A 23736-nucleotide genomic window follows, 5' to 3' on the forward strand; every position below is an offset into this window, starting at 1 on the left:
TACCTTCTTCTAACTTTTTACAGTATCATCAGGTTGTAACACAATCAGAATTGTACCTCACATTCTAATAGCATAAAAATGTCCACAAACACGAGGGAACATCTTATTGTGTATCTTATGTGCACCAAAGAGCAAAATCCAGCTCAAGATTTCTCTGTCTATCTGTAACCCACACATTTATATGGAGCTACTGTTCGATATTTCAATATAGCACATAGCAACTAGGAAAATAACTCCTGTCACACTGGTTCAGTGGAAGAACTGTACTGCATTTGCCTCGACTTTCATTAGTGAATGTATTTATTAATTTATAAACCAGATGCAGTATCTAGGATACTGTATGTAACTTTACACAAAAACAAACTAAACTGGGCATAGTGCCTAGTAAAAATATCCATTCTCTTTAAAAATGGATTAAAACGGTCCAGATCTGGTGACAAAGGAGGCAAACAATGGTCAGTGAGGTACAGAACTGAAAACACTTGAACTGAACCCTGAAGACATTAATAACACATGCCATATCATTCCTTTGCCTAAGGCCAGGGCTTTTGCAGGGGGACCAGTTATTTTCTATGGCACAGTAAATGGATCAGCTACTTATATGGCATACATCTAGTGCCAATTCTGCTCCTACTGAAGTCAGTGACAAAACTCTCTTTGACATCAATGGGAGCTGGATTGGGCCCCTATTAAACTGTGACTCTACAGTATATACGTTGTAATGTACAATATCAAGAACTAAAAGGACCAGAGTACATTGTAACTGCATTATAGATTTTGCAGATTTATTCTAATTGAGTTTAATTTTTATTCTTCAGGGCTCTTGCTGATGTTATGCGACCTCAGGGTCCTTGCACAACAGATCACATGGAAAGAGACCTAAACATTGTAGTTCATGTGCAACATTATGAAAACATGGAGACAAGGCCACCTGCAAATAATTTGCGTAAGTTGCATTATATTTTATAACTTTTTTGCCAGGCGGGTGAATGAGAGGATTATGATCAAAGGAGCATAGGTTCTTGTAAATCAGAAAATATTCCTTATAAGTCCTTATTATTGAATTAGATTACATCAAGGACTTTACTGTGTCAAAATGGCATTTTCAACTGAACTAAAGTTAAATTATTGCATTTATTTGGGATTAGTTTTGGTGGTTGGCTGCCATTTATTTCATATCTCTGTCTCTTATTTAAAAAGGCATTTTCATTCAGTTCTCAGATTATGACCTATTCACTGTTTCAGTATACTTGACAGAGAATACAAAAGTAGCCAAGTTTATAGTAAGACTTATAGGATGTTTAATAAGACTGTGAAGTCCAAAAAGAAAATGTTCTATGTAGGTATTTATACCAATTGTACAACCATAATGTCTGAACATCTTCCAGAAATGTAGTAAAGAGTAAGTAACTGGCATTTGTCACACGTGTCTCATTCCCTCCCTTCCTCTCTTTTTCTCTCTCCAAAGAGATAATTAGGGGAGGATTGTTTTATTCTTTTATTTTATTTTTAATACATATTATGTATTTTATTTTATAGTAGCTGTGCTATGTGCATGTATTATTGAAAGCAATGTCAAAAAAGTGCACTTCACACTTGGTATGGAATGTGGCAAGGCTTCAGGCGGCTTTTAGATCCCGTGCAAGCTTGTTCCACAGTCTTGGACGACCCCCTAAGAAAGCTCTTTCTCCTGCACAGATTAAGTTTCCCTTTCTGCTGGGCAGGTTTCTCTCTCTCTCTCTCTCTCTCTCTCTCTCTGTGTTCAAATTCAAGGTGTTTGTGAAAGAAAATAGCATAATTCAGAATAGCAGGCTACAGTGGACAATTTCTTTCTGTGTTGTCTATCTACAATGTGCTTTCTACTGCAAAAGTATTATGGATTTACTTCTTGATGTGTTTTAAGTATATTTAAATCACCAGCTAATTTGTCTTTCATATGTCTTTCTACAACTATATAGAGCTGACAGTTTGATCATCTTTGACCAAGAAAATAGGTTCTGCTTGGATCATATTGTACAATTGTTTTGAAGCCATATCATACCATCTGCTGGTAAAATGTGTGGGGGGTGGAGGGTCAGAGAACCCAGATAAATAATGGCATTTTTCATAAATACCACTCTTTGGGGTAGTGGCAGAGGCTAGGTGTGATTTCCCTCTTTTGTGGATACCAGGTATCAAGAGAGAGGAAAAGCTCCAATTTATGGTGAAGCTACTATGTACGGTGAAGCCTGGCCTCCTATTATAATCTGGATGCATAGCTTCCTAAGGAACCACTTGCCCTACACCATTGAGAGGGGAAAGTACAGAGCTTTACAGAAGCACCTAATTCCCCCCTCCCCCCATCGACATCCACTCAAAAATACACCAGCTCCCAAAGGGAATTTACACTCCTGTCTGGGACAAAAGGAGCCTTAACTGCATGGAGCACATGTGAGCTTTCAAAGGTTTGATGGAAAGCTGGGAGTGCATGGTGTAGCCACTGCATCTATCCCTGCACTTCATATACCAATTCTATGCTAACTCCTGGGAGAATTCTGTTCCAAAAAATTAAAAATTCTGCACACAAGATTTTAAAATTCTGCAAATGTTATTTGTCAAAATAACACTATATAATCACACCAGTTTCAATTATTTTGGTAATTCCTTTCAAAATACCTGTCAGCAAGTCACACAATTTCCTCAGGAGTAGAGAGTTAAAGAAACCCCTGTAACAACCCAGTTCCTATTTCTCTGCCCCCTCCGCACCCTGAGCCCTGCTGGGGGGCCAGACACTCACACCCCGTCAGCCCCCAGAGCCCAGCCAGACAGCCAGACACTCATACCCCATACCCCCCAGAGCCCAGCCAGGGGGCCAGAGTGCCAGACACTCACACCCCTTTCCCCCAGAACCCAGCCATGCCCCTGCCAGCCCAAACACTCACACCTACAACCCCCTAGAGCCCAGCCACGGCCCCCCTCAGCCCAGACACTCACAGGCCCTACTCCCTAGAGGCCAGGGATCCAGAGGGATGCTGGGTGCCAGGCTTGCATAGAGTTTCCTGCATGCCACTGCCTCCTTCCTTCAGGGCAAGCTGGGAACTGCAGCTGCTGGTAACCCTCCAGTTTCCTTCCCCCAGCCTCGTCTTCTATTTGCGAGCTGGGCTCTGCTGGGTCCAGTGGCCCCTAGTGGCAACCAACATCTCTAAAGTCCATTTCTGTGAGGGGAAAAAGGAAATTCTGCATGCACAACATTAATTTCTGCAAAATTCTGCATTGCACAGTGGTGCAGAATTCCCCCAGGAGTATATACTGTTTGGTCTTTGCTGAATAAAAGGAGAGGCACCTCCTTCCTATGATCAGGTTTTCAAGCAGGGAAGGTGCATAGTGGTAAAGCAATTAGGTGCAATCCCATTCACCCCCATATGTTAAAATAAGGTCAAGAATCTAGGTTACAGACAAAAGCCAAGAAATGCACAACTTCTTATTTCATTGCTCATTTCTGGGTATTTCAGAAATCTTCACACTGGGCATTTAACAGACACTACCTTATATACTATGCTATATTAGCACAACACAGCAGATCTTTATTACCCTCATTGTATTTCTTAGATTTATCAATTTTAGGTACCATGTTTAACTCAATGATAGTACATGTTTGCAGAACCAGGATCTGAGTTTGTTTTTTAAAGGTGCCTTAGACGTTTTGGTGCCAATCCTCAACTGATGCAAGATACCATAGGCCCATCTGACAATTTACACAAGCTGAGGATCTGCCCCTTTGTATTTCATTTTCTTTGCTTTTCATGTTACATAAGGAAATGGAAATGAAATCTGGAATGTGTGCAGACATTAGCATGATATTCCTGTCAGGTTTATCATAGTTACATAAACAATTTTAAATATGTTTATTATATAACTGATAAATCATCGTTACTTTTGTGCCATTATAATCAGTCATGAAAATACATACTTAGACAAAATGGGATTAAGCCACTCAACAGAATTAACTGGTGCTTTAGAAGCTATTACATTCTGTCAAGTGAATATGTAGGGTACAGAGTGAAATCCTTTATGAAAAAATATTTATTGAAATGGGCAGAAGTCAGTTTTCTACGTCAAATATTTTAGCAGTCTGAAATGTTTATGGTGGAGTTATGAAAAACTAGAAAATTTGGCAGCACCATTACCAACCTGTAACAGTACGGCATTACCCAGTGCTAATGTTAAAGAAATGAGCAACCTTTTAAAATATGTTTTTGCAAGCAAATAAATCTGAAACTTGAGTATGGTTCATAGGTCTAATCACAAGTTACTACATATGTAGAGCAGATGAAGTGGTACAAAATTACTGCATCTGCTGATGGCTACTATAGTAGTAGTACTTTTAAGTTACAACCTTCAGGAACACCTCAAACTGAGACTGAAAGTTGCTGTCACAACTATTCCCTGCCTTCTTGCATCATGGAACAATACAAGTCATCCTTCTTGTATTGTTCCATGATGCAAGAAGGCAGGGAATAGTTTCATAGCCACTATGTACTCTTCATAGAATTTTTTTTTCAAATGTATTAAAGATTAATTTTTAAAAGCAAAGTATTATTCAAGAGTGGTTTAATTTGAGCGATTATTCATTTGCTCTTTTTGATCTCTTGAAATGCCACTTTGCTGATGCTGCCAAACCACACTGAAGCTGTTTGGGAAAGAAGAACTCTATCAAAATGAAATACCTTGCATGAACTCTGACATTGAAAAAGAGTGTGCTTAAGTCTTTAAATGACTTTTTACTAAAGAAAAAGGATTTTCTAAGCAGCCTGCAGTTAGCTCTGCTACTTGCCAAGATTAGGAATCCAACAAAAAGCTAAAATCCTTCAGAATAAGTGCAAAATGTTTCCATGTCTCTGCAGCCCAATGGATTGTAACTTACTTGGTTTGCCATTCTTCCTTTTCTGAGTATCCATCTTGGTGGATCTGGAGAAGGACAGATTTTGTCCTGTGCATATCTGAATCCAGACATGCTAAATGCTCACTGCTTAAGTTTTCTTTGACCTTTAATGGTTGTTACTGTCCATATTTCTCTTCTAGTAATGTGCCTTATTTTGGATTAAAGCCAAAACAGCTTCCCACATTTTCCTTCATCAGCTTGCATTACCACCAAATAGTGCATTGACAGTGAACAGCAAGTATTCACCAAATAACATAGCATTCAAGGGGTTTAACAGGAAATATTAAAGAAAATTAATTAGTGGATAATTCTAACTATTTAAAATATGTAGACATTTGGAATTCAGGAAAATATTAAACCTTGTTGCAAAATCTTGTGTTATATGTTTTTGTTAATTTCTTTTACACTTTCATAATTCTTAAGAGAGCAGCATAGTGGATCAATCTTCTTTTGCCATATTTTTCCCATTGATTACTACGTTAGGAGTTGGTAATTTATTTAACTTCTCAAGATCATAATGTAGATGCAGTGTGAGTCAAGAGTCTTTGAAGCTATGCTCCTCATCTCTGGAATACATTTCCCACTATTATTCCTAAATCTCAGTCTGACAGCATAGTGAAACAAATGGTTATGTTAGTGTTACCCACTGTCCTACAGATCGGCAAAATCTCAGTTCCTGCATCCATAGTAATAACTCACCCAGAAGTAGTCAACCGCCTTCCTAGTGCATTGATGGGAACCTGCAGATTCCCCCAGCTGTAGGTGGCTAAAAAGGGAAGCCACCTCTACATTATGGATTTTTTTCTAAGGTGAGAATTGTTTGTATAAATTGTCTACATTTTAATTGAGTTGGGAGAGTTATGAGCTGTTTTCCAATTTTAATTTTTTTATTGTAATTTTTTATTATAAAACTACAGGAATGTGTAAGTGCAAGTGAATTGGCAGTGCTTATGTGAAGGAGATATTTAGTTATACTGTAGTAAGTGGCCAGTGTTATAAAGGCCAAAGTTTTGGACTCCATATAATGGTGATTATAAAGGAGTTTCAACGTATTGAAAAGAATTATGTGTTTAGCCGCTGTTTCCATTTGGGACTGGATATTTAGAAAGAGGATGATTCTTTTGAAGCGATTGTGTGTTAAAATAACATGTTCCATACTGTTGTCCATGGTTAGTTTGTCAAAACAGTAGGCTTAGAATGCAAACCTGTGTACTGTATTTTATCTGCGTTTTTCTGCTTTATGCTACTCATGGGGGAGAGGGGGCACCACAAGAAGGCAGAAGAAATGTTTTCTAAAGATCACCTGACACACTTCCTTGATCCAGAAGCTAGCCGGAGAGAAGCTGGGAAGTAGAGGCAAATGTTTGACAAACCTCAGTCATGTTGCTGTTATGTGCAAGAGTGGAATATTGTGGAGCCGTCGGGGTGGAGGGAGCCAGCATACACATCTCATTGATTTGGAGCCGAACACAGCTACCCATATTTTTAGTGGCCGCTTTAGCCACACATTAACATCTAATTTATATGTGTTGGCTCATATAGCTCCGTCAAAACTTTGACGAGATGCCATTACCCTTAAAATTGCAGGGAGGGCTATGATGGATGAAAGCAACCTGCTGCACACCAGGCTGACAATGATTCCAACAGATGTAAATAAACAATGCACACTTCCTACAAGAAAATCTGCCCCGAAGAAGACATCCACACCTGCAGTTCCTGCTGACTTGCTATGATTGACTTTGCAACATCCTTTCATGGCAGCCATTCATGCCAGTCTAGTGTCAATCTAGGATGAACAATGGCATATCAGGGTCATGGGCTAGGACCTTGCAGAGTGGCAGCAACTCTGGCATAGAGAGACAGGCATGCAGATGAATTTCAGAAGCCCTAACTTACATCCACCTGTTACAGCCTGTTAAGCATAGTCCAGGATCTGCATCCCATGTTGCAGACAGGAACAGCTAGAGTGACTGCCCTGTGCAGAAATTTGGCTCAGCACTCTTCAGTGGGACTGTGAGGCAGCAAGCAGATGATCAAACATGTGGTGGAGGAGTGCACAATCACAAGATTGGAGGGTGGACTGCAATACCTTGCTAGCCTCGATGATGCAGCAGTTAGATGGCTGAAAAATGTACATATTGACTTGGGATATATACAAAAGAAGAAGTCAAACAGTAATCAAAGGATGCTGACATTCTGGATAATCGTGTTAAGCCCTCCTAATATAGTGCTGGTCAAAAATTCTCTTTCAAAAACTGATTTTTTGGATGAAAATTGGTTTTTCAACTAAATGAAAATTTTTGTGGAAAACCTTTTTCTGTGGAACAATTTGATTTTTCTTCAAAAAACCCCAAGAACATGAAAACTGATAACTTTTTGGTTTTTTTTCAATGAAAAATATTTTTTTTCTGAAGATAGAAACCCCCAGCTCTAGTAGTAAACTAGCAGAATATAACAAAGTTGGCAATAACTTTCAGGACCTCTTTTCAAACAAGCAAAATCTGAGGTCCTGTGAAAAACTGTGTGACTCATGCAGAATTCAGAGTAGCAGCTGCGTTAGTCTGTATCCGCAAAAAGAAAAGGAGTACTTGTGGCATTTTAGAGACTAACAAATTTATTTGAGCATAAGCTGTAGCTCACGAAAGCTTATGCTCAAATAAATTTGTTAGTCTCTAAGGTGCCACAAGTACTCCTTTTCTTCATGCAGAACTGCAATTACTATGACTGCATGTACAAAGCAGATATTTGTGCACACAAATGACAAGTTATTAGGCAACTGTCCATCCTGAGATTTTGCCATTTTCAGTGTCATCACATGACAAAATCCCATCTACAAATATAAAATACTGACAGATTGACATTTTAAAAAACCACCAAGTAGCCTCAAATGTAACTTGCTTTTGAACAAGTAAAAAGTGTATCAGAAATTGACAGTGGAGAAGAAACATGGCCTAGTAGTTAAAGAGCATTGTACTGTGTCAGGAGATTTGGGGTCTATCTCCAATTCTGCCACAGATGGTACTATAATATTACTGTTTCATTTAATGTGAAAATATTTTCAATGGACTAGTCTGCCAGGTGATGGCATACGTTTTTTCTTTAACATTTTTGATGCAAACAAACAAAAAATGAAGAAACACTGTTTTGTTCTAAGGCTAGTAGTTAAAGTTAAGTATCTACTTTGTGTTATACTGAATTGGGTCTGATAAGAAGAAGTAGGAAGTTGACTGCAAAATATGTTTATGCAATATCCAGGCATATAAATAGAGTGAAATATATTATATACAAATTTATTCTAGAGTATACTGAAGCAACATTTATAATGACCCTGATCTTGCTCCCAGAGAAAATATTACTGTGGCCACCAGTGACAGCAGGATCAGCACTTATATCAATTGCTTGATACTGGCAGAAAGAAAGTTAGGATTTGCAAGAATTTTCAGCAGTTGCCTATATTTATTTAGAATGCCTAAGCAATAAATAAAACACTCCTGTGGCAAATGAGTTATTTTTATGTTTAAAAAAAATACATTTGCAACAAAAATGTTTACCTCAGATGATTCATTAAATCCTGACATGTTTCTAGGATATTTTTGCTTATGCATAAATCTTATTGTTGCTAATAGGAATTAAGTGTGGAGGCATCATGAAGAGACTACATTTTAGAGCAGAGCTAAAGGTTGCTACTCCTGTAAATGGAAGGTCCTTGGAGCCCCAGTACTATGTAGTAAGTTTACTGACATGATATTTGTTGACCACATAATTGCACAGTTAGTTAACTTGTCATTATTGAGAATTAGCAAAGTTATTATTCTGGGTACAATACTGTCCTTGATCTGGGCCTTAAACTTCCACGGTCATCAATATGCAGATATATGGAAATATACAAAGGACTTAGTACATGATTATTTGCATCCTCTACTCAACATTCAGGCTACATAGTTACAGTAAAATGCTATTCTGGACCTGGTTCTGTATGGGCTGTTGCCCAGAGGAATTGGACTGTATTCTCCATATGTTCTTCTTTGGTTGCTCAACTTTTTATAGACAGAAGGTGCAAGTGGAGTCCAAGAACCCAGCCTTTACTGGAAAGAGGCCACTCACATCTGCTGAGCAAGGATAACAGGAGGTGTTGAGCCACCAAAGGGGTACCTGAGGTTAGCCAGCTGATGGGCGTTCCAGTGAAAGTGCACTGGAACTGTTGATGAGGGGGCCAGAGTTAGGTAAGAATGAGGGCGAGTGAAACTGCTAGCACAAATTCAAGACTCAGGGCTGGCATGCTTGTGAGAAGCAAGAGTGCTGTGGATGGGAGAGGGGACTGTGTAGTCAGTATGGGGGAATAGGTTGTGGACTGCTGACTTGGAAGAGATTCTGCAACATAGTTGGGAGTGGGGAAGTGATGATTTAGGAAAGAACAAGAACAGGGCAGACACTGCTGTTGTAGTGGATGGGACAGACATGGAGCTGGGGCTGTATTAGTTTTTTTATTTTCCTATTTTGCTCATATATCACCACAAATTAAAAGTTTTCACTAACTGCTGATAAATAGTAAAACCAAATAAATCTTCAGATAATCCAAATGTATGAACTAAAAGGGAAGACAAGTGAGTTTAAAGAAAGGACACACCTATCTATCCTTTTAAATAATCAAGTAAATGAAAATTGATCAGAGAAAGAATGAATACTCTACCAAGGAGATTTTATGCTGCATTGCTGTATATAGCTGATAATCTGCTGATTTGGAGCTAAATACAGATGGAGGGTTTCATAGGCCCACAAAGGTCTCCACAGATTTCTCATTTGTCATCATTCTTCTAATCCAGTTTTTATAATCTGTTCTCTTTTTCTACTTTAGCATGCAATAAAGCCATTGATAGTACCAGCTGTTTCTGACACTCACCTGTAAGACCCTACTGTTGTAAAACTTAAAAAAGCAGACAAAAAAGCAGGTAATTTTAAACAAAGAAAAACCCCAAATGCTTCAGCTAAGAGGAACAATGAACTGGAAGGGAAAATGTTGTTCCAGGGTCTCCCATGCTGCAACCACTTATGCCTGTGCTTAACTCTTAATCATGTGAGTAGTCTCTTTGACTTCAGTGGGACTGCTCATGTGCTTAAAGTTAAGCATGTGAATGTGTGTGCAATACTGGGACTCAATTTAGAAATTTAAATTTAGGCCTTAGTCATTAGTGTCATTATGTAAGAAATTGTTTTACAAGGGCTTATACAACCTAGCTGGAAAGCAGTTTAAAACTATTTCTAAAGATCAGATACTTCAAATAATCTAGACTAATTGATGCATCAAGACTCCTATGCAAAAAAACTTCTATGGTTAAGGCGGCCCTGGTATATGGGACACAGCTATTTACTGCATTTTGCCTGTTATCTACAATGAGTGGATAAACACTCGTTTTATATCATTCACTCAGTAAAACAAATTCATCTTCTTCCAAGAGAAATCTACAACTACCACCACCACCAAAAGGGCACAACGTATTTTTATGTCTTGTAATTTCTGATTGAGGTTAAAACCACTGTCTGCACTACCTAGAGACAACTTTTTAAACTACTGTAAATTCATTTCCAGTTCCTGACTTTAGTTTAAATTATGCACGTACTGTGGGATTTATAGCATTTGCAGGTTGCTGAGGGGATTTTTGTTAATATAATTATGGTTACAGAGATGAATCTGAGAACTCCAAGCCTCCCATGTTGGAAGCATAAGCTTCCAATCTAAAATTACAGTAAGTGAATGTGCACTTCATTGATCTCCTACATGGATTCAATCAGTCATTATAACTCACTGTTTAATTAGTTCTGAATTTGTGTTAACCACTTTCTGTTAATCATTAATATAAAATGTAACTAGTTTACATTTCATATTTTAATACAGATATATTATACTGATTTATAATAAGATGTTATGAACCTTCCTGAAAAAAAAACAGTAAATATTTTCAAGGAAATTAATTATTGTCACAGTTCAGGGCAACTGCACTTGTATTCCCCCTCTGTGATGCAGCAAGGGCACCAGGCTTCCAGCACCCTAGCTGTCACCTCTCTTGGTCAGAGACCTCTCCCTGCTTACCAGGGTTTTTCCAAGCTGTACAGTACCCTGCCTACTTTATTCTTCCCCAGCAAGGCAGACTGCATAAAACAGGACTGCATCTGTGCTTTGCTTATTCTTCAAAGGGTATCCACAGTGTAATTACCCACAGTTAAGTTACCACATACCTATTTCTAAGCAACCACACTGATTCTTAAGGTAAAAGTATTACAGAGAAAACATTAAAAACAATAAAAGAACATACACACATGCTATTAAGCTTACCAGAGATCCCCCACAACTCCAGTATGAGCTCTGGCACATGCCAATCCTTCCTACTCTTCCCTAAGGATAAATGCCCTTTCCTTGGATGGAAGGTCTTCCCTGTTTGCTGGATCAGAATGAAGGGCCTGAGTCAGTTTTAACTCAGGCTATTTATCAAAAAATCCTTAGATTTTCCTTGGAAAATTGAGTTCTGAAGGGCAGCCCTGGAGGCTCCATGGGTGCTGGGGGGGTGGTGTTTGGTGGGACTGGGGCAGACTCCCTACCTGGCTCCTGGGAACCAGCAACCCCAGCTCCTAGCTCCATGTGCTGCCTCCATGGCTGGGAACCATGGCCAATGGGAGCTGTAGGGGCGGTGCCTGCAGGTGGAGTCAGCATGTGGAGCTGAGGGAGGGGAGTTGCCGCCATGCTGGAGAGCCCACCTCAGTAAGCACCACTCCGCTCTCCAACCCCTAGCCCTGAGCCCCCCCCCAAAAAACCAAAAAACTCCTGCTGCTGGGGCATGGGGGAGGGTCCAAGACTGCCCAAGCAGCAGCCGGTGTGCCTGGCCCAGGGGCTGCCTGAGCTGCTCAGGTGGCCCCCGGGCCAGGCACACAGGCCTCTGCAGAAGTCACGGAAAGTCACAGAATCCGTGATCTCCATGACAAAAATGGAGCCTTAAGCATTATCAGTCCTGACGCTCCTCCAGGCACAGCCTGTCACAGGCTTATTTGGTCCTTTTTACCCAGTCAGGCTTAGTGTGATAGAGACCACATCACAATGCCTGTATGTGAGCACTACCATTAAAAACTTCAGAATGTGCAAGAAAGGTCCTTTTTTTGGCTATTGCCTTCTTTATTGTGCAGTATGAACATATTTTTCTCTGTTTGACATATAATCATTTGTCTTTAGCATGCTTTTAATTTTCAGGTAAATTTAGTATATTTTAGTAACATATTTAACAATGTAAAAAGGTATTTGAGAGAAATACAACCATAGTTAATTATCACAGATTTATTTAATTTTGTGGTAATTAAAATTATGGTATTAAAAATTCTGTTCTTAAAAATCTATTTAGCATAAATTTTACAATTTATAACACAGTTTAATTAAATGAATGTATCATTAATAAAACAAAAATTGTTCTCACAATTGAAGAGAAGAGTGCAATAATATTGTATTATATATGCAGTTTCAGTCCGTACAACAACAACAAAATTGGAAAGTAGATAGTAAAAACAAGACTCATCTTGCTGTTGTTCATGGCACTTCTGATATATTGTCATATTATACATTGGGAAGCATTTACACACTAGCAGATGAGGTCTAATATTAAAGTATGATTTGACTCTTAGAAGAACTTCTCCGCTACCTGGGTGATTCAATTTCTTCTTTGTATCGTCAAGAGAATTGTTTACTAAGGGTCCATTCCTGCAGACACTTGCTACTAAATGTTAATGCTTACTGCTGTCCACTGTTCTTCTGAGAACAAAAGGAGCACTCACAATAGTAAGCAGTTGGGACTAGCTTGGCACTTTACAAGCTATATTTTTATCTGTTACATCTTCTTAATGTGGCAAGTTCTCACAATTTACCCTTTTCATGATCTTAAAATCATGTAAAACTCTTTGACAGATACAGTCATTATAAGTTTGCTTGGGGTTGATCAACATTTAGTAAAACAACCTTCTATTAATAATAATTGTCAGCAGCATCAGGCATCACTATTTCATTGATATTAAAATCTGTAACATCTTGATTCTTGATGGAAAAGTGTGAGTCCACCCATGTTGTAACTCTGCTTGGAAAAAAGTTTGGACTCTTTTGTTTTCTTAAAATGGAAGGTACAGCTTTATGAAGCCCAAGGTATTGTGACACGAGTCACCTGGTTAAAAGGCAGGCAAAAGGTACCTTTTGTTTCTAATGTTGGTTTGCCAACAATGTCATATGTAGAAATTGCATTTGTGTGCCAAAATATAATTCTTAATTGCTAGTTTAAAGCTAAATCATCTTTCTAAGTCTGTTCCCACCCCCACCCCCATGTTAGTTGTCTCAAAAAAAATCACAGCAATGTTAAAGAACATGGATACATTCATATGCTGATTTCAGCTACGGATACAAGGTCAGATATAAACTGTTGCAAGCTGCAGGTGCACCTATATCTTTTCCATTCTGGCTGAGTGAAACTTGGATGCTAAATTTATGGTTTAAAATATTGTCACATCCTGTAAGATCACCTATCTTTTATTACTTCATCTTTTAATCCATACATACTAACTTTACCAGCCTGCATCAGGAATCAGTGTATACAAGATAAAAGTGGTGAGGTTGGCTGCATACATTAAAAAGCTTATGAATACACTTTGCAGCATTACTAGGCAATTATGAAATGCTATTCAGTGTAAGGTAATATTTTCAAAAAATGCAATCCACCAAATTCAATCACAAATGGTTTTTCAGTAGCTTTGTTCCATTTAATTTGGTTGCTGCTTTATATCATAACTTCCTTTGAAATGTACATGTCACTGCCGACTCCAGTTTCATTATTATAAAATAAAGCCAAGAAGGGAATTGAGTATGTTTAATATTTATGAAATGGCTATATTGTTGATATGGATAATATAAAATATATGAGAGCAAATCTCCACAGCTGATGCAAAGCTACATTAATAATCATTCACAGATAATTACAATATTGATTCTAATGTATTGTTAAGTATCATTAAACCTTAAAACTTTAAATTTTATTTAAAACAGTATTCTTAAAACCGTGTAAAAAGGGGACAATTATTCATACTTCACATATAGTTCATAACTGAGCAAGCATCCAACTCTAAGAAATGTACTTGCCTTGCACTTTTATTATTGGCAACAAGAAGGAAAAACTGACGGCCATATATATGCTTCTGACATTGTCTTTACAATTTCTAAAATATGTTCCAAGATAACATCATTTTGTTTCAGGATCAAATCCTTGACACTTGAAAAAGAGTGCACAGAAGACAAATATAGTGGATTAGAAATTTGGGTGTATTATTGTTATTAGTAATTATATTCTGTTTAGTTTAGGATAGTGCCCAAGATCTGCCAAGTGGTTACCAAACACAAAGAAGACATGGTCCTTGCTCTGAAGAGTTTATCCTGACTGCATTAGTTCATATTTTGGTTTCTAAAACTGTAGCTATGGGAGGGCTTTTTCCTTACATGCAGTTGCTCTTCTGGGCCTAATCTGATCAGTGATTTTTGATTTTTGTTCCTCAGTTGTTTTCTCAATGTGTTTTCCATGCATAATAAACCTTGTGTTTCCCATTATTTGTTAACCCAGAAATGCTGTCTTTTCTGCTGCCTGTAACAACCTTGTCCCTTTCAGTGATTAGAAACAGTATTTGCTGAAACGCAGTTGTGTCTTTTTCTATAAAGTTCCGGATCTCAAAAGATAATCTGAAATATTCTATGATGGTCCATCCTGGACAGCATGCAAGGCAATATATCAGAAAGCTCCTTTGCTGGCTCCAGCATCATGTCATGTTACTGATTTCAGGGCACTCAGAATTAATTTCCTGATCCCCACCTTCCTCCCTAAATGCTTAAATTACAGAGAGCTGATAACAGGTACAGTGGAAGAATAACCATAGAGGGGGTAGCTATGTTGTTTGACGTTCGCTACAATTGAAGAGTTTTGCCAATGACTTCAATAGTAGCTAGGTTAAGCTAACAGGGTAAAATTCTGGCCTTGTTGAAGTTAATTGCAAAACTCTCATTGATTTTGATGTGGAAAGGATTTCACCCATAAAGTCTAATGACTTATAAAGGAATGCATTAAAATACAACTCATATAGGCCTGATCCACCTCTCATAGAAGCCACTGGGTGTTTTGTCATTGCCTTCAATAGGACAAAGATAAGGAGCTATGCAAAACACTCATTCCCCTGCCCCCGCCCTTCTCAAGAAGAGCCTTATGTTATGTTCATGGCACATACAGAGAGAGTTGGAAAAAAAACTTAGAGTACCCTTGTTGGAAGGTGGCACAATAACACTGCTTTATGTCTTATAATCCAGAACCCTAATGCAACATCCAAAGACAGAGAGAGAGAGAGAGAGAGAGAGAGAGAGAAAGCAGGTTGCTTCCTAAGGCAGAGAGGCACAATTCGACCCACCTTGCTTTAGGTTGGCTCTTTGCAAACTGCCTGCACAAGATCCAGATCACATGCTTCCGTAGAGAGCCTCCTAGCCTACAAGTGATAGCTTGTAATTTAGTTTTAATTCACCACACATAAGAATGGCCATACTAGGTCAGACCAATGATCCAGTTAGCCCAGTATCCTGTCTTCTGGCCAATGTCAGATGCTTCAGAGGGAATCAAAAGAACAGGACAATTTCGAGTTATCCATCACAGTTTATGCGAGGAATTCAAAGTAGGGATGTAAATAATGTTTAAAAAAAGTAAACGTTTAAACTATTAATGTTTTACCAGTTAAACGTTTAAACGTTAGGCTCCACTGCCTCCCCATGAGCCCGGGATCCTGGTTGCCGCCCCATGCCTAGGATCCTGGCTGCCAGCCCCACACCTGGAGACTCCACTCACTGCTGGCCTGTGCCACGGATCGCAGTTGCCGTCCTGCATGCCTGGGGCTCTGCTGCTGCCCCGTGCCATGGAGTCCTGGGTGCAGGGTCGGCAGCCAGGACCCTGGGATGGGGACACCTGTGGTGCGGGGATGGGGCATGGCAGCAGAGCCCTGGGCACGCGGGGCGGCAGCTGGGATGGGGGCGAGGGGCAGCCAGGATCGTGGGGGCGGGGTGGCAGCGGAATCCTGCAGCTGGAGTTTAAATGTTAACTGGAATACCTTACTGATAAGACTGATGCTTATTGGTTAACAGTTTACATCCCTAATTCAAAGCAGAAAAGGAACAAAGAATGTTTATTCCAAAGAATAATATAAAATTGTTAGTGAAAGTAGAGTGCAAATCACCAAATAAAGGGCAAATTATACCTTTCTGAGAAGGATATTATAAAAGCCAGGAAACTCCATTAAGTTCAGAGTTTTCTTCCAATTGTCCAATGAGTGGTGATAGACTTGGAAATCGACAAAGGAGGCAAAGGGTGCAACTTCCAGATCTTTTCCAGATTTTTGCCACCCGTGGGAAAAGGAAACCCAGTCCTGTATGGGTTGGCGCCTCCATGCTACTACTCTAGGCTCCTCCTCTTTGGCAGGATGGCTGCTGTAGGATCAGTGGTTCCATTAGTCAGATAACGTGCAAAATATCCCCCTATGAGAGGGTTGCAGGCAGCAGGCTTGATTCTTAACTACTTCCAAGCTCTCAGGGAAGCTATCACAAGCTGGTTATAGTTCCACAGTTCTCAGCCACCCATCTCTGGCACAAGTTAAAGCTTCAGCCCAAAGCTTTAACTTATGCCATTGGCATAAAGTCTCTTTGGGACCTTATACTAGTGGAGAAGTGGATATACTGGAATTTGCTCTGCCATGCCCCTCTCTCATGTCCCTTCTCTCCTCTTACCACCAGGGGTGGAGGGTTCCACTGCAAGAGGTTTTAGAGCTAGTAGGAGAGCTGGCAGAGAAGCTGGCTTCCACCAGCTTTAGGCCATAAATGGCATAAACTTGGTGTACTAGGGAATCTGGCCAATGGAGTATAAGGTAATGCAAGTAGCATTAATGAAGGCACTGACATCTAAGTGGATATGTTTCTTCTCGGATGAATGCAGAAAAAGCAGCTCTTCCTCCTGACCCCACCCCCCAGTTCCATGGAGCACACATGTAAGGATATTTACAAGGGAAGGAGGAGGAAGGGAGGATGCTACAAGGCAGCAATCCCCTTTTAACCTATTCTGACATATCACAAGGTTTGAGTTCACTGCTTTAATTGCTCACAATGACTGCAATGGAACTATTTGTGTAAGGCCAGCAGGATTTGACTCATGTAAAAATGCTTCTAGATAAATTTCAAGATAAATATTGAGTTGTGCTCTATTGTAAGAATGATTTTTTTTAAATAAGCCCTTGTGACTACAACTTCGTAAAGCATTTCTAAATATTATGGGCCATATTCTCAGCTTCACTGCAATCCCTTAGTGCTACTAGGTAGTGTCAAGGGAGATGTGGCCACTGGTAATTTTCTTTTTTGGGAGCTATCCTCTCTGTTGTCCTTGGTGCAGAGGGTGTGTCACAGGTTTAGAAGGGGATGGCATGTTGGGGACAAGTGAGCAGGAAGTTTGGCCAGTATGCAAAGTGCTCTGGCAATTCCCAGCTGCTGTATGCTGGTGTTCCCTAGACTGGGGCTGGGCAGAGAATCAGGGAACTGTAAATCTCTTCCTAACAGCCCCCGTCTGCTGAACCTCAGCAAATGATTAATTTCTAAGGATAATTTCTGCATTTATATAATGAATTGAAATGTTCTTCCAAGCTGCAATGACAGAAAACTTAAGTTTCTGCAGGAATAATCCAGTTTCCTTTTAAAGTTTCAAATTAATTTCTAAATAGCAAGTGGGACTATGAGAAAATATTCATTATCTATTGTCAATAACAAGACTTGACCACCATTTCAACTGGAAGGCTTTTAAGATTCCAACCATCACACCCTAACTAAATTAACATTCAAAGCTTTGCTTAATTAAATAAGCTCTAAGAAAGATTTTTTTTTAGCAAAATCATTTAAATATACAACATATTATTTCTTCTTTGGTGTCATTTTAACAGTTTATTTTCCAAGTTTCTTGTTTTCTTTCTTGCTGTTCCAAAGCAGTCTACAAAAGATCTCTGCAAAAAGGAACAGATTTTCTTGGAACTGAATCAATTGGCCCCAAGCAAAGGGTTTCTAGTGACCTCAGAAAAGCTGGCATATCAGAACACATTTAATGGAGTAAGAGATTCTCAGGAGGTTTTCTGCAGAAATGTAACTTAGAACAATGGTCTCTTTAAGCAACAGATATAACTATCAAAGTTAATTTAAAATGAACATTTTCTTAATTTGCAGTGAGTGTCTGTCATGTACCCTGTGTCTACAGAGTCTTGTATGAAAGCCAACAAACTCCTGGCTAAAGATGTCCCCTTGGAGCCCAGCATGCTACTCCTTAATTATCCAGAGGTGTCATTATGAGTGACAGAGTTCTTCAAGGACTAAGCATGGGTAAAAATGTTTATAACAAAACCAGTGGCAATTACCAGCAACTTCTGACCTTTGAGGACATTTCTGATAAAAATTCTTTAACATTTCTTTGAAAACATGGTCACAATCCATTTTAGGAAATCTGTTTCCCTGAATTGTTAACATTATTAAGAATTTCATGCATGCATTCAGGGATCGATAAAAGGTCACAGAAGATCGGATCCTTCTCTGGCTTGTACCTTGTGTAGTCATTGACACCTGTGTATCCTGAGTATGAAAAAGGGGTTCAGCATTACCATTCTGATCCAATATTGTTTTATACCTGCTGTGAACAGGTATAAAATATCATGTTAGATACAAGGCAGGGAAGAATTAGATCCAGGCTTTTTTTCTTGGCAGATTTACTGAACAATGCAAATTAAAATAAAATAGGAAAACAATACTCACTCTGAGAGCCTCACTTTTAAATATGGTGGTATTGTTTTGTCATTGGCAGGTTAGTACAGTTGGTATTCACTCCTGCAGATCTCAGTTGAAATAAAAATTATTTTGGCAATTTCATCCTAATTCCTAGGGCATTCATCCACAACATGCTGAATTGTGCCAGTTTTTGGACTGGCAAGCTCTACTCAGGCAAAGCCTTGGACTGGAATCAAAGGGGGTGTATTTCTAGAGTTGTGTTGGGAAGCTTGCTTATCACCTGCATGCTCTGTGCTTCAATACAGCCAGACCTATTAGTGACTCACTCCAGTAGGCATTAAAATCACATTTTTAGAATGAAAGATAAAACAGCCCAAGCTTTGTTTTGAAACTGTTAAAAACTGTAACCCCCAAAATCTGACCATTTTGTGGACACTACACCTCTAGGGAGAGATTCTGCAGAAACTTCTCCATGCAACACCACTGAGTGCAGTAAAATAGTACAGGGTACAGTTAACACAGAATTTGGCTCAGCACATAAAATGGGTGTTGATATGCCGCACTCAGAGTACCTAACCATCTACAATAGACATCTAGTCATCACAGGGGTAGGAATGCCAGGACAGCGGGATGTGTGTGTGGGGTGGCTTTCCGGCATGCTCCCCATCCAGTGCTTGACTTGTAGTCTGCAAGTTGCATGTGTGTGTGGTGATGGTGGGGAATGGTCTGTCGGGGAGCAACAACTCTGTACAACATGCTTCCCTCAAACACTGGCAGATTTGTTATTAATTGTTAATTGTTATTATTTCTGGTGTGCATAATGGCAACATCATTCTGGGTGCTTTCCCAGTGGAAATCTGCACAGTATTTAAAGGCTGTTCAAAAGCAGCATTATTCCTCCTCCATGGCTTCTAGCCCTTCTGGAAAAGTAGGTATTGTACAGCTGCAGAACAGAAAGCCAATAGCAGCTGCCAGTGGGAGGCTGAACAGAAGCATGGAGGGGAAAAACTTTAGTGAATATTCCCAGATTCTAAGCCTCTGCATTTAGAGTTGAAATTTACTTTCCCCATAGATCCTTAGGCTCCAAGGTTAGAAGTCTGTACACCCTGCATCTTCAATGAGGAAAGTGAACATGCAGTAGGCACTTCGTGATGTTCTCAATGTTGCTGAGCTTTCTTTTCTGCTTGGATGGGATACAATCTGGGAGGGAATGATTTGATCCTAAATATTATCTGAACAAGATAAAATGAGAACCTGCCAATGCAGCAATCCAAAAACAAGCAGATTTCTGATAGGAGGACATCGGGCCAGATTCTGCCAAATGTACCTCATTCCCTGAATAGTCCCCCGAAAGTAAATGACATAGTAAGAAACTACGCAATATAGTAAGGGTGGCAGAATCTAGCCCACAAATGGGGATCAGTCAAAATACTGTTTGTATTTAAAGAAACTCTAGGTAGAAAAGGAATTTAGGCAAAGGTTTTTCTTAGTATGGTGAACTCACAGAACAAGAGAAGTTGTTCAAGGAATATATAGGCATAATTTAAGAAATAAAATAATAATCAACACTTGGACACTTCACAGGCAAGAAAGTATAAGGAAGCACATGGGGAGCTGGGATGGATGTAATTTCAAAGGGCTCCAAGGATTCTTTTTCAGCTATAGGATCAAATTTTCAAAAGTGGATACAGTATGGGAATCCCAAAGATCCATGCAGATGTCTTTTTTCCTGCAAAACTGCCATAATACTCGGGCATGCAATTACCTGAACTGACCATTTGGCAAGCATGTTTCTGCAAATTGAATCACATGAATCAATATCTGACCCATAATATTCGTATTCCACCTTCCATTTTTTACTTTTTGGCCACTTGTAGCCAAACATCAATAATCAATAATAGCAAAAAGACTCAATAATATCAAAAAGAAGATAGGCAAAAATTGGCATGTGAAGTCAGAGCCAAGTTGCAGCAATGGTTAAAGATCATACTGTACCAGTGACTCAATGTGAGTGACTCAAAATTGCACAAGCAAGGTCATCTCTTCCCATCATGAGGAGCCTTGACCAGATGAACATGATCATTTGTCTCTCTCCCTCAAAACCTTTCATTTCCTTTATATTTGTGAATCTGGTATTATTGTGTGTGACAGTTTTAATGAAGATATGCCATAGACAGTGACAAGAACAAGAATTCCAGGAAAACTGTGCCAAAAGAGATGAAGTGAAACTTGCCCTGACATTAATTTCTGAAAGTGATCACTGAAATGTAAATTTCTCTAAGGCTCTGTGGCATAGAGCAGAAGTCAAATTTTCTTAAACATCCCAATGCCTCAGTAGTTTTTAAAAAATGATTTGAGTGAAAACACAGAAATGCATGTAGAGACATGGAAAACATAACCGTCTGCTAAAGAGACACTTGATCGTAATGGGCTATAAAGGTAACACAGGAAATGGTAATATGTTTTTTTCTGTTTCTTCACCAGCTGGAGCGGAAGAAGAAATCATACTCATGACTTATCATTGTCAATGCTATGTATTACGGCTTTCTAACGGCTTGATGTTGACACTACATGGCTAAGAGTAACAGATATAGTTTTTGTAGTAAACATTTTTTTAACCTTCTTTAGCTTCCTCACCACCCCAAGGTCTCATATCTCAGTCCCTTCTAGGACTGGATATAATGTTCTCTTGATCCCTTCAGCAATGACTCTGCATCAGAGAGGTGACTATAGAGCAACTTACGTCATTTTACCTTGGGAGGCTGTGTACACTGCCGCTACAGCTCTCCTAGCCTTCAGGGAGCAAGAAACTGTTAATTAATGAATTTGCTTGGATTAATATGGCAACAAACATGCCATCTTAGAAGAACATTTTCAAAATATTATGCATGATTGTAGTCACATGATTCACTGGGAGTCATACAGAAAACTCATTACACCATGCTTTGGAAATTTAGCCTTTAGATAGAGAACTAACTGACGTGTTCTACCAGAAGAGTGACTTTTCTGCTCATTATTTAAAATCTTTTTCAGTTGCAATAGCTGTTGAACTGTACTGGGCACAACCCTGCCATTTAGAATTAATAAACAGTTCATGCCTAAATCAGTGGAATTAGTAGAATCACAAGCAAAATATTGCTCTGGAAAAAAATCACACCATCCACAAAAGGAAATATTTATTCACACAACAAAGTCAACCTATGGAACTCTTTGCCAGAGGATGTTGTGAAGGCCAAGACTAGAACAGGGTTCAAAAAAGAACTAGATAAATTCATGGAGGATAGGTCCCTCAATGGCTGTAAGCCAGGATGGGCAGGGATGGTGTCTCTAACCTATGTTTGCCAGAAGCTGGGAATGGGTGACAGGGGATGGATCACTTGATAATTACCTGTTCCGTTCATTCCCTGTTGGGCACCGGGCACTGGCCACTGTCGGAAGACAGGATACTGGGTTAGATGGACCTTTGGTCTGATCTTGTATGGCCGTTCTTATGTTCACCATATTGGGCCTGATCCAAAGCATATAAGTTAAATGATAGCCTTCCATGGATTTCAGTAGGCTTTCGATCAAGCCCATTATATATTAAATAAAGATGCTTGAGATGCCACAGAATAATATCACATTATGCATAATATTATCAATGATATCATTGTTTTACAGATGAGTAACACTTCCATTTTCATAAGCCAAAGATGGTTCTAAAACTCTACTATATTACTTATGTAAACATTATTACAAACCTCAGGTACTTTTTTCAGAGTAACAGCCGTGTTAGTCTGTATTCGCAAAAAGAAAAGGAGTACTTGTGGGACCTTAGAGACTAACCAATTTATTTGAGCATAAGCTTTCGTGAGCTACAGCTCACTTCATCGGATGCATACTGTGGAAAGTATGAAAGTATGTGGAAAGAGAAAGATCTTCTACACTTTCCACAGTATGCATCCGATGAAGTGAGCTGTAGCTCACAAAAGCTTATGCTCAAATAAATTGGTTAGTCTCTAAGGTGCCACAAGTACTCCTTTTCTCAGGTACTTTGACATCTAAGTAACGTGATTTTTAAGAACAAAAACCATGGGAATATAAAATACTGGAGACTGGGAAATGTGGAGCAAAACCTCAGCGATTTCTAGAGGTCTTAAAAATAGTGGCAGCCTGCCTGGAATCTAGATGCCGGATGGAGGGTAGTTTCCAATTTCCATGTAGTTCAAGGTAACATAGTTATTAAAATAAACACTTAAAAAAATGTTAAGAAATTGGTACTAATTAGACGTTCATTTCTGGGAGAGAGGGAGACAAGTAAGTTGGGAATTTCTAATGGCAAAAATGATTTGAACAAGAGTAATAAAATATTAAAGTGCATAAAATGAGCATCCAGGCTAATTAATTCAATTTTATGCTGTTCACTAAAGAAAATAGCTTAGGTTAGCAATGACATTTTGTAAACTCAGCATGCACACAACATAGGAGGATAAGAATTAAAAAAAAACTTTTATTGACATGGACAAAGGAAAGTGAAACAAATTATAATTCCTTAAGAAAAGAAGTCCTCAGGGACTGGATAGCTCAGGAGATTGGTAATGGAATACAGAACTTTTAACATCTAGGGCACTGATTTAAATCTAGCCATTGTTTGTAGTGATTACCAGTTAGTAACCTGTGTTAACATGTCTGTTACCAGCTGTCAATTCTTTGGTTAAAGTATTAAATAATCCAGAGAGAAGCTGGCCATCTCAGGGTTTTAATGATATCAGGGATATCTGTACATATAGATTATGCGAGCCCTACTGTTTTAACTAGATAGATTTGCTAAAACAAAAATGGGGAGTGTTTATCAGCAGATCTGGAGTCGCATATTAACTTCTGAGGAGCCTCATGTGGCTCCGGAGCCACAGTTGGGCACCCCTGTTCTAAGGCATGAAAATAAGTGTATTGCTAACTTGCAGCATTATCATGAAAGGAATATTCT

The 23736-nt window shown here is 39.1% G+C and overlaps 1 protein-coding gene across 2 annotated transcripts in view; it reads left to right on the top strand.

The window, feature by feature from the left end:
• Positions 1-23736, top strand: part of SHISA9 (shisa family member 9) — a 248845-nt gene that overhangs the window by 6676 nt on the left and 218433 nt on the right. For both annotated transcript variants that reach the window (XM_048867059.2, XM_048867060.2), the window contains exon 2: positions 819-946. In XM_048867059.2, the coding sequence (XP_048723016.2) occupies positions 819-946 (128 nt within the window). The remainder of the gene's footprint in view (positions 1-818; positions 947-23736) is intronic.

This window comes from Caretta caretta, chromosome 10 (genome assembly GCF_965140235.1).
Source record: "Caretta caretta isolate rCarCar2 chromosome 10, rCarCar1.hap1, whole genome shotgun sequence".
NCBI classification, from domain to species: domain Eukaryota; kingdom Metazoa; phylum Chordata; order Testudines; family Cheloniidae; genus Caretta; species Caretta caretta.